Source organism: Python bivittatus, unplaced genomic scaffold (assembly GCF_059951505.1).
Source record: "Python bivittatus isolate LINGU-HERP-01145 unplaced genomic scaffold, Pbiv_v1 ctg000360_np1212, whole genome shotgun sequence".
NCBI lineage: Eukaryota > Metazoa > Chordata > Lepidosauria > Squamata > Pythonidae > Python > Python bivittatus.
This window is the reverse complement of record NW_028277069.1, coordinates 406,453-419,122: the sequence shown is the minus strand read 5'-3', so window position 1 is coordinate 419,122 and position 12,670 is coordinate 406,453. Positions and strand designations below refer to the sequence as shown.

At 38.0% G+C, this 12,670-nt stretch overlaps 1 protein-coding gene across 1 annotated transcript; it reads left to right on the top strand.

The window, feature by feature from the left end:
- Positions 1-861: 861 nt before the first annotated feature.
- LOC148215379 (vomeronasal type-2 receptor 26-like) lies at positions 862-8,537 on the top strand. The gene is made up of 6 exons (XM_088143648.1): positions 862-947; positions 1,876-2,167; positions 3,774-3,874; positions 4,797-4,902; positions 5,589-5,715; positions 7,639-8,537. The coding sequence occupies exons 1-6, from the start codon at positions 862-864 to the stop codon at positions 8,535-8,537; spliced, it is 1,611 nt and encodes a 536-aa protein (XP_087999774.1).
- The last annotated feature ends 4,133 nt before the right edge of the window (positions 8,538-12,670 follow it).

Here is a 12,670-nt window from a genome sequence, read left to right as displayed (position 1 = left end):
GCCCATGGAACCCTAATAGATAGATAGATAGATAGATAGATAGATAGATAGATAGATAGATAGATAGATAGATAGATTTTTTTTGTTTTTGTTTTAATAACTTATATGTCCTGGAACAAAACAAATATGAGTTAATGGGGGGGAAATTTCTCCCCTTTTTCTTATTATAAAAACCACATACCAGAAAAACATAAAACATATTTTACTTTGCTTTTTCAAATATCCCTGTCTCCTCTTGTGCCCTTAACAAGGGTTTCTTCTTTTTCCCTTTGGGGGGTCAATGATTTTTTAATTCAACTTTCTCTTTTAACTAGTTCCTAAAGGATTCTCAAACCAAGAGATGCTAATCTATACCAGACAGTGGATGTTTCAACATTTCCAGAGTCATTTTACAGAGAAATAGAGTTTTCCAACCCATTGACAAAACCAGACATTGGTCCTGATTTCTAGAATTTGGGCGATTTTGTCATCTCAACCTTCCCAATTCTATTTTTCCAGATATTTTCAAAAGCAGTTAAGCATAAGTCACTTATTCTCTCAGCAAAACTGAGAAAGATGTTGATAACCTACATGAAGAAAAATGGCCAGGTTTCTAATGGTTCAAAGATAATGATGTCCCTGATGAATGACTGAAATCACTCTATTATTCTAGTAGGCCAAAACAGCAAAAGATCTATGCAGAAGGGAATAGGAAGTCAAAAGCAATCTATATAAATATTTCTAGAGCTACAGAGAGGCAGGAAGGGGGAATGCTGACTCTGTGAGGTTCATTTCCACAAGTTCTCTCCCTCCTGTCTCATAAGCCAGAACCTTTCTTTGAATGATAGACCCAGACCTTTTCTCCATAAGCAGAGAGTCACGATGTTGATCCTCCTGGTGTTTCTGGTAGACAAAATAGTTACTCTGAGCTGTCCTGCAAGTGATGCCTTCCCTATTCCACATGAGTGGTACCAGCCTGGTGACCTTGTCATTGGTGAAATGGTTTCTCAGATGGTTTACCAGTTTTTAATAATTCCATTTAATCAACATCCTTTTCTAAACCTTTATGATTCACCAAAGTAAGGATTTTCCTTTGAATTATCTGACCTTGCTAAGATGACTAATAGCTGTTTTCATAGAAAACTTAGAGTTTTATATGAAACGGTAAGAATTTTGTGTGTTTTGAAAGTTTTCTGATGATGACAGAAGAGAGAATTTTTTTTATGTTTTACTAAGGGCTTTCTCTTAAGAAAGCACATTTGGTGAGATTAAGATCCTCAATAGAAGAATGCTCAAAGTCTGCACTGCCACTTTTCACAGAACATAAATAAATATGAGAATCAAGCTAAATGTATTAGCACTCTATTTTGACTAAATGGATAGGGAATGATTGTGGTGGTGTAAAGGTACTTTCATGTTTCTATCTCTAGCAGCTGACACTGGACACAAATCACAGCTGTTGACTCTAAGGGAGCTTAGATTGATGACTACTCTTGAGATCTTCCTTTAGAAATCAAAAGATTAAGAAAAGAAAAATGTGTGGGGCGAGAGAGAATCTCACCCTAAATCTGTAATTCTTTCTAATTCAATAAAGTTCCTAGAAATCTAAATCAACATAGAAAAAGAACAAACATAACACTTGTTGCCATCCCAGTCTAGTTTCAACTCAACACTACAGTTAAAACTTTAGAAATGACCACAATAAGCCCTGTGATTAGTAGCATTCTAGAAAAATGTTAAGCAAAATACTGTGCGCAAAGAATATTTGGACTGATTACGAAAATATTTAATACTCCAAACAGACACATTTTTTTATTTAGTCAGTTACAAACAATGACCACACTGGAAAAATATGCAAAATTATATTTTGAAAGGCTGTGCTTAATTTATTTGCAGTATAATCTTAAAATTCTACCAGCACGTCCTTGCCTTGGCCTTTGCTGTGAAGGAGATCAATGAGGACTCCCAGATCTTGCCTAACATCACTCTTGGGTTCCACATCTATGACAGTTACTACAATCCAAGGATGACCTATCGCACCACTCTGGACCTGCTCTTCAAATCCAAGAAATTTGTCCCCAACTACAAATGTGACAGCCAGAAAAATCTCATGGCCATCATTGGAGCACTTGTCTCTGATACTTCATCCTATATGGCAGACACCATAAATGTCTACAAAATCCCACAGGTAATTTTGGTGGGGAGTGTGGGTGTGAGAGAAACTTTGAACTCTTTTGTCATTAATATTGGGATTAGTTTTTTGCCTTTCGGCAGGACTTTAATTATATACAATCTGCTCTCCCTTCTGCCATTTGTTCCCAGAATGCAAATAGTTGCCTCAAGATAATAAAATTTAAAAAATCAAAATATTTTATTATGATCATAGATCAGAAAATTAACATGTAACACATAAATTACAGAACAAGATTAAACTTATTTCAAAAGGCAAGCTGCGATTGGCTTTTTACCACCATCTGGCAATAGGTGGCAAGCCTCCTTGCTATGTCTTGGTTAGTGTCTGATCATAATACTTTAGTATAAACCTTAATTGTTTTGCCTGGGAATTATTGGAGGATTGGTGCTATATGGTCCATTTGGGGATCTCTATAATTAAAATAAAGGAGGATGGCAATAAATTGAGTGTTTCTATTTCTCCAAAATCACATGGAGATAGATTTCATGGATAGATATTTTATTCTATCTGCCACAGAGAAGGGCAGAAGGTAATCCAATAGGTCTACCTCTGAAGAATTCTTTCCTTAGCCTGGGAAGAGTTCCCATGCTCAGATACTCAGCAGGTTTACAAGTGTTCGTGGCAAAGAACATTCTGGAACTCTATATTAGAAAGCTAATTTTGGTTTGGAATCCAGTGATATTCCAAAGGTGTGAAAATATTTTACTTTGGGGTTTAGTTACATTTATTGTTCATCAGAACTGCCATAATGTACCTACAGATTGAGAAATATTCAGTGTAGGGACATTGTTATTTAGTTTCAATCCAGCAGTCATTTTTCCATAATTTTTCCCTTGATTCTCATGAATAATGACAATTTTTTTTCCCCCTAGTTTAGTTGAGCTATGGCTCTCTTTCCCAAGAAGAGTTTCAGACTATAAAGTTCTCTAAACTTTACTGCATGGTCCCACTGGAGGACCATCAGTACACGGGAGTTATCCAACTTCTTCTCCGTTTTGGATGGACGTGGATTGGAGTCTTTGCTTTTGATAATAATAATAAGGGAGAACATTTTTTGCAGAAACTGCAGCCGTTGCTTTTCCAGAATGGCATCTGTTTAGCTTTCACACAAAACATTCCAGAACGAGCTCAATTGCATGACCTCTCAGAATTCCTTGATGAAATGGCAATTATTTATAAAAATTTGATGAATCCAAAAGCAAATGCTTATCTTGTCTATGGAGAATCATTCACAATTCTGTGGCTCAGAATGGTCATGATTCTACGTGATCCTGAAAATAAAGAGAGTGCATCATTTAGAAAGGTTTGGATCCTGATGAGCCCGATTGATTTTATACTGGCAGGATTTCAAAGGGGTTGGGATCTCCAGATGTTCAATGGGGCTCTTTCCTTTTCAGTTCATTCAAGAGAAGTTCAAGGCTTCAAAGAATTTGTGCAAGGCATCAAACCTTCAACCCACAAAGACGGATTTATTCAAGACTTTTGGGAACAATTGTTTGACTGTTCATTTTCAAATGCAGAACCACCCTCAATGACCAGTGAAACTTGTAGTGGAGAAGAGAATTTGGAGAATCTGCCTGAGCCTCTCTTTCAGTTGCAGATGACAGGCCAAAGCTACAACATTTACAATGCTGTTTATGCGGTGGCACAGTCTTTGCAGGAGACAGTGAGATCAAGATCCAAACAGAGAGAAATTCAAAGGTTTGAATGTCCAGAGCTGCAGCCTTGGGAGGTAATGTTTCCATGCCATACCTACGTTTTGTTTCAGTGAATGGTCATTTTCATCAACATCCTAATGGGGTTTGTTTGACCTGGGCTGTGGCCACATCTCAGTATAGATCCTGAGGCCAGAAAGTCAGTAGTGTATGTGGTCATTCTATGTTATAGAATACAAGAGAATGAAAATAAATGATGCCTTCACAAATTTCAGTCTAGCCAGTGGGATTTATATATCCTCCAAGGTTCCATAAAGAACCAGTTGATCTCCACCTAGAATTGGCATGTCTTGTAAATTCATCCAGCCAGGTCACAAGAAGCATTCAATGGCGATGTGTCTAAAGGCAGTCTTTCTTTGCTTTGTGCCTAATATGCTTTTCTGAAATGTGGGCATTTCACCTTCCTTATTAGGAGTTGCCAATTTAGTCAAGACAGTGTTGTTAGATTGGGAATGTCGGGTTTATGTCAGTTATTCTTTGCTAGATTAGGTGTATTATTTTCATGAAACAATGCTCCTTTTTAGACTTATGCTGAACTACCAGGAGAATCGCTGAGCTTGGTCCTTTAAAGTACTTGTAATATATAATTAATAAAGTAAAAGTGAGTTGCATATCTCAAGTATTGATAGCTCTTTTTTGGTTGACATTTTCCTCCTTGGTATGTCAAGCTAGGAAATGTCCCTTGGTTTCCCAGGAAGTAGGAGTAAACAGAAGGGAAACTAATCCTCTGATCCCTGATTAATTGTTTTCTTTTTGATTCCCTCCTTCTTATCCTTCTTCAAGTAGCTCCACACGTTTCTTCAAAGGATTTCTTTTAACAACTCAGCTGGAGAAAGAGTCTTCTTTAAAGATCAAAGAGACGGTCCAGGTGGCTTTGACATCCTCAACATGATCTCTTTTCCAAACAGATCCGTTCAGAGAATTAAAATTGGACAGTTAGATCCCAGTGCTCCAAAAGGAAAAGAACTCATCATTGAGGAGAAGACAATCCTTTGGCACCCTGGTTTTAACCAGGTATGAAACGATGCTTTATGCACCAAGGACGAAATTCACTCTCTAAAACAATCTCATGAAGTTTTATTACTTTCAGAAACAAAATATGTCCCTGTATCATCTTTTTCAAACATAATTAAACCCAGAATTTCTCTTATGGTTGAGAGAAAAACCATATTCTGTAAAAATGCTGCCCATAATAGTATTATCAATACTATTGCATTGTATTGTATAGTACAATAAGTATACCTTATTTCAATATTGCATACATTGAATCCAGATTAGGTAAATGATATATGATAGATAGATAGATAGATAGATAGATAGATAGATAGATAGATAGATAGATAGATAGACAGACAGACAGACAGACAGACAGACAGACAGACAGACAGACAGACAGATAGATAGATAGATAGATAGATAGATAGATAGATAGATAGATAGATAGATAGATAGATGAGAGAGAGAGAGAGAGAGAGAGAGAGATCACTATGTTTTATTTCACCTTGTGACTCTTAATTTTTATTAGTGGTAGTTGTTATTGTTCACACTTGCACTCTGCTTGGTGTTCTTGACCCTCTGATTTCAGGTCTTTGTACAACAAAACCAAATATTAATAATGTTGATGGTCATTCATCCAATCCAGTTTAGACAATTTCTGTTGTCTAATCCAGATTCTTTCATACGTATGTCTATGTCTTTAGGTTCTTCCTGTTTCACTTTGTAATGGCAACTGTTCTCCTGGGTACTGGAAAAAAGGGGCTGAAGACAGACCATTCTGCTGCTATGACTGTATTCCATGCCCAGACGGGAAGATTTCCAATCAAATTAGTAGGTTATCAGTTTCTCCATTTTTTTTTCATTTCACCATTAATTTTTTATTAATTAACCATTCACTATAAGGCTTCAAAGAAATATAATAACCTGAACATGTCTATCCGTAGTTACTACTTTTATCAATTCTTAATGGGGAATATTTACACTTGATTGCCAAATCTGTGCATGGGAATCCTACAGTTACAGTTCCCCTCTGCAGGTTGGACAGATAAAGACAGACAGACAGACAGATAGATCTAAATGTATTAAATCTTATTTCACCAGAGAAATCTTAATTTAAAGTAGTAGTGGTAGTAATAGTGGTAATAGTAGTACCAATCAATCAATTACTTTATTACAGTCAATTAGACCAGGTAATAGTAGTATAAGTTGGTGATGTTCACACCTGCAATCTCTTTTGCATTAGTGTTCTTATCATTAGGGATTTCGGTGTTCATGCAACAAGAGCAATAATTGAGAAAGCCAAAGGTCATCCGTTGTTTTAATAAACTTTGGGTGCTAGGTGGATCTAGGAATGTTCATGTACTATGATTAAGATCAAGAACTGTGTTAGTGATTCCTGAACTATGTGCCGGGCCTCATCACTTGTGATGACAACATACTCAATGTAAGCCCAGCTAAGCAATGTCTGACCTAATAAATGCTTGAAAGGGAGATTACCAGCCAATTACAATTTATAGAATAGTCTGGGGATTAAATAAAAAGGGGCCGGAAAAAGACAAGATAAAACTATTTTCTTCTAACCTCCCCCCAAAAAAACTACATGAACATATCAGTTGAATCTATGAACATCGACTCACCTCAAAAACTTCTTTATCTTTCTTTTCCTTCTTGGTCCAGATTAAAGTATGATATGAGGGTGAGTAATTTCCTCTTTCAAGGATGGCATAGAAATAAGGAGAATCAAGTGAAAGTTAAACTTCTAGTTAAAGTACTTCTTTTACCAAAAAAAAAAAAGCATGAACGTATCATTTGTTTCTATGGGCATTGACTGACCTCAAAAACCTCTTTATCTTTTATTCTTTTTCTTTTTGATTAAAAAAGATTAACCAAGATTAACAGATGGTTTAAGGTCCATAAATTTCCTCTTTTAAAGACAGCATAGAAATGAGGATAATGAAGTAAAAATTAAATTTCTAGTAAAATTTCAAATAAACAAGGAGAGTTCTTATTGGTAGTGTAAAGCTCAAGAAACAACCTTCTGATTGGCTCAGGTCAGTTTAGATGTGAGTGAAAACAAACATTTTTTCCACTAAATCTGCCATTTTCTGGGCCTTATTTTGCACAAAACCCTGAAATAAAGTAAAAGCAAAGAAGCTTCAGCAGAAAAAGGAAGATTGGTGAATGGATCACATCTTCCACCTTCAAAGGGACCAAAGGTGGGTGTTTGGAGCAGTGACTAATGTTCTCCACATAGAACACAAAAGAATCATAAAATTAGGTGATTTTTTTTGCTTGTTCGATCACACTTTTTTTTTCCAAATACGAAGATTGACCTGTCCTTAGTTAACTCACTCTTTAGGAAGGAGGAAACCTAAATGAGTTTATATGAATTATATTGGTTTTCATCTCAGAGTCAGTACTTCTGCTTCCGTCACTAAAGTCTTATATTAATCATTACAGTTTCCTTCTCCATCTTTTGGAAAAATTGTTTATATTGTAATTGTTCATATTGTAATAAATTTGGAAAATTTAGAAAGTACTCCATTTCCTTCAAATATTGTCCTTCCCATTTTGCTTTCTTTTATGTCAATCCTAAATGATACCATTGAGGAAGAACTACATTTTCATATCAACACGATCATAGTGGTAACCAATAGAAAGAACTCAAAATGAATAGCAGCTGGCACCGACTCACAACATTATTTTCAAAACTATGGAATGCATAGATGACAAATTCTTTAACTTTTCTTCCAGATATGGATGACTGTTTTGAATGTTCAGAAGACCATTATCCAAATAAAGAAAAGAAAGGATGTATTCTGAAACCGGTGGTTTTTCTAACTTTCGAAGAAACATTGGGAATTGGTTTGACCTCAACTGATCTTTGTTTCTTCTTCTTGACATCTTGGGTTCTTGGAACTTTTATTAAGCACAGGGATACTCCCATTGTTAAAGCCAACAACCGGGCCCTCACCTACACCCTCCTTGTCTCTCTTCTGCTCTGTTTTCTCTCCACTTTCTTCTTCCTCAGCCAACCTGGCAAAGTGACCTGCCTTCTTCGACAATCCACTTTTGGCATTACCTTCTCAGTGGCTATCTCTACTGTCCTGGCCAAAACCATCACTGTGGTGGTGGCTTTCATGGCCACGAAACCAGGATCTCAGATGAGGAAATGGGTGGGGAAAAGATTGGCCTTTTCTACAGTCCTTTCCTGCTCTCTCATCCAAGTATGTATTTGTGCTCTTTGGTTGTCAACAGCTCCCCCATTCCCTGAGTTAGACATGCACTCAGAAGCCAAAGAAATGATTTTGCAATGCAATGAGGGGTCAGCCTCCTTCTTCTACTACGTCTTGGGCTACATGGGTATCTTGGCCATCACCAGCTTTATTCTGGCTTTTCTTGCTCGTAAATTACCTGACAGCTTTAATGAAGCCAAGTTCATCACCTTCAGCATGTTGGCCTTCTGCAGTGTGTGGGTCTCCTTTTTTCCAGCCTATCTGAGCACGAGAGGAAAAGCCATGGTAGCCGTGGAGGTCTTCTCCATCCTGTCCTCCAGTGCTGCATTAGTGGGATGCATCTTTTTGCCAAAATGCTTCATCATTGTTTTCAGGCCTGAGCTCAACCACAGGGAACAACTCATAAAGAGGAATTAGTACATCATGTCATCTTACTCTGTCTTAGAAATTGCTGATGAAAAAGAATAGAAAAGCTGTTTGCTATCTATAGGAAACATATAGAAGTTGTTATTTCTGTCAAAGGAAGTTTTATGGAGGATTATGATAATTAAGATTTATTATGGTTGCCCATTCCAAAATAATTGCTCATGCTTCTGGATCTTCAACCAATTCCAATTTTCTTTATTGTAACCCTTTCTCCCTTTCCAACACACCAAACTAATAAAGTTTTGAAAATCTAGCTTTCTTAGTTACTGTTAGGAGATTTGATATATCTACTCAAAGGATTGAAATTTTAATGAAATGAAATGAAATGAAATGCATTCTTCCTTCTGTCTCATCCTTTATTAAAAGTGGCCAACGACCATAATAACATTGTTTTGATTTGGTTTGATATTAGAAGTGTGATACTTGGCATGAAAAGCAAAGGTGAAATTAGCCCCAAATCCTAGAGAAAAAAAATGCCCCCCTCTCTTATACAGGGAAGGACCAACAAGATGAAAATACCTGGGGGAAAAATGTAAGTGTTCCACTGGGTGTTTATATATAATCTCCCCTCTTACCCCTATGGATAGTATGTGTCTTCCTCAATCTCAGGTCTTCTACCAGAGGCCATGGGGTTTGAGGGTTCCGCGCAATAGCTTAGCTGTTCCCAGTGCTGCACTCTTCTGGACAGAGAGCTCTGATCTTGTTCCTGGGATCAGTTGGAGTGACTCATATGTAGATATATACCCATACTCTTGATGGGAGTGGGAACAGAATGTTTCCATGGTATAGGGGAAAAACCTGATCTAAGCAGGTAAAGGTTTCTGTTTGTTGCTCTTCAGAAGAACCCTAAAAGCTCAAAAGAACTGAAGGAGCTTAAGATTGTTGTGATGGCGAAGTGAAGTACTGAAGATGAGTACTACGAGCAGATGGATGGTGTCGCCATGGAAAGCCCCTTGAGCCCAGTCGTAGCAAATTTCTACATGGAACATTTTGAAAAATGGGCTTTAGAAACCGCACCCATTACCCCAATAGTCTGGTTCCAATTTGTGGATGACACCTTCGCAATTTGGGATCAGGATGAAGAAGTCCTAGAGAAGTTCCTGAACCACCTAAACAGCATCCACCCCAATAAACAATTCACCATGGAAAAAGAAGTGGATGGCCAACTTCCATTTCTAGACACGTTGGTCATACGCAAACCAGACCTTAAATTAGGACACAAAGTCTACAGAAAACCCACCCACACAGACCGGTACCTACACAAAAACTCCAACCACTACCCACGTCAGAAAAGAGGCATTATCAAAACCCTCATGGATCGTGCCAATTGGATATGCAAAACCCAATTCTTAAACTCTGAACTTAACCACCTTAATTGGGTCTTACAAGCGAGTGGCTACTCCAAGAATGAAATAAAAAGAGCCATCAAACCAAGAAAACAACGTGCGACTGAAGAAGAAAAACAGCCACCCACCAACAAAGTATTTCTGCCCTACATCAAAGGGATCACAGACCGCATGGGAAAACTGACGGAAAAACACAATTTCCAAACAATCTTCAGACCCACCCAAAAAGTACAAGAAGTGCTAAAATCAGCAAAAGACAAAAGGGATCCCCTCACCGCCGCAGGAGTATACCGCATACCATGCAGTTGCGGCCAAGTATACATCGGGACCACAAAACACAGCATCCATACCAGGATAATAGAACACGAAAGACACTGCAGACTACAGCAACCAGAAAAATCTGCAGTAGCTGAACATGCTCTCAAGCACACTGGACACAAAATCCTATTTGAAAACACAGAGATACTGGACAACACCAATAGCCACTATACCAGGCTACACCGGGAAGCCATTGAGATTCACAAACACCAGGACAGTTTCAATAAAAAAGAGGAGGGTCTAAAAATCAACAAAACCTGGCTACCAATCCTGAAAAATACAGCCTGCAAAAGGTCAAGGAACTCAGCTCAACCACCAGGACGTGTGAACAGTTCACACAATGAACTTGCTAATCAACCCCAGCAGCCTCTCCTTAACAATTCAATAGAAGAAAAAACCCTGCCTAATCCCCAGGAAGATAAACACAGATTCTGACTCCAAAACAAGCAGCCACTCAGTTACCCATCCACCCCAATCCCCCTTTCTCCCCCCAGATCTCTATAAATACCCAAAAAAGGGTCACATCACCCTGGGCACAGAGAGAACTGCTCCTGTCTGTGCTCCTGCACTCTGAAGATACCGGTCACAGGTGCTGGTGAAACGTTAGGAAACAAAACTTCCAGAACACGGCCACACAGCCCGGAAGACCCACACCAGCAATCGTATGCCAGCCATGAAAGCCTTCGACAATACATTATACGTGTCTGATTTTGTATCCTGGGGTTTCATGGCATAGAAAGCTGGTCATTTTCCAACTGTTTATGGAAATTAACATAATTGAAATATTATACAAATCATGAATGTTTGTTACATTTGGCTACCTTCTGAATCCAGAAGTGAATTGGACTGATACAGAATATTTGGCACATGGGGTGGGGAGCAGGTGGGGTTGATCCTTTAGGTAGGTGTGTTCTGGATCAGAAACTCCAAATGCAGAAGAGGATGAGATGGCGTATCTGCAAAGAGTGTTCAAGATCTCCATAGCAAGAAAATCTCAGAGAAGGATATCATATGTTAGAAATGGCAAGTGTGGTTCTATGACTGCCTGCTCTAACTTCAATTCACAATAAGTATTCTACAGGACTGCTCCATTGTGGACCATATTGGTTTGTTTAGACTTTAACTTAGGCTTAGTTTAGACTTAGAAATGCTCAAAACTGATGTTCAGGAAGTTGTGCAAATCTATCGTTGGATAGATCATACAGATTTTCTCCATGATAATATATCTGTAAAATGTACTTTCAATTCTCCCATCAGTACTTTCGTTATCAACGTAACTGAGTCCATTCATCTTGCTGCTGGTGATCATATCTTCTTCTGTCCTTCCACATTTCCCACCATTAGGATCTTTTCGAGAGAACTGGGTTTTCACATAATGTGTCCAAAGCAAGATCATTTGAGCCTAGTCGTTTATGCTTTGGGTAAGAATTCTGGGTTGGCTGGTTGGCTGGTTTGATGATCCGTCAATTTTGTTTTCTTGACTTTTCGCAATATTCTCAGGAGTCTTCCCCAACACCAAGTTCAAAGGCATCAATATTCTTCCTATCCTGCTTTTTTAAAGCCCAACTTTCACTTCCATAGAGCAAATGTCACAGGAAATACCATGGCTTGCTTGATTCTGATCTTTGCATAGAGAGACATGACAGCATTTGAATATCTTTTCCAAGGCCCTCATGGCTGCTGTACCAAGTGCTTATCTGTAGCATATTTCTTGACTGCTTCTTCCTTTAGTGTTGAAGGTTGTTCCTCAAAGACAGAAGGTATTCATTTAAATTCATTTCACTGAAACAGTCAAGAAAACCTGCCGGTTTTCCCTCTCACTAGAGGATCTCTGGAACTATAGATAGATAGATTTTTGTTTTTGTTTTAATAACTTATATCTCCTGGAACAACACAGATATGAATTCCTGGGGGGGAAATTTCTCCCCTTTTTCTTAGTATAAAAACCACATACCAGAAAAACATCAAACATATTTTACTTTACTTTTTCAAATATCCCTGCCTCCTCTTGTGCCCTTAACAAGGGTTTCTTCCTTTTCTCTTTGGGGGGTCAATGATTTTTTAATTCAGTTTTCTCTTTTAACTAGTTCCTAAAGGATTCTCAAACCAAGAGATGCTAATCTATACCAGACAGTGGATGTTTCAACATTTCCGAAGTATTTTTACAGAGAAATAGAGTTTTCCGACCCATTGGCAAAACCAGACATTGGTCCTGACTTCTAGAATTAGGGCAATTTTGTCATCTCAACCTTCCCAATTCTATTTTTCCAGATATTTTCAAAAGCAGTTAAGCATAAGTCACTTATTCTCTCAGCAAAACTGAGAAAGATGTTGATAAACTACATGAAGAAAAATGGCCAGGTTCCTAATGGTTCAAGGATAATGATGTCCCTGATGAATGACTGAAATCACTCTATTATTCTAGTAGGCCAAAAAAGCAAAAGGTCTGTGCAGAGGGAA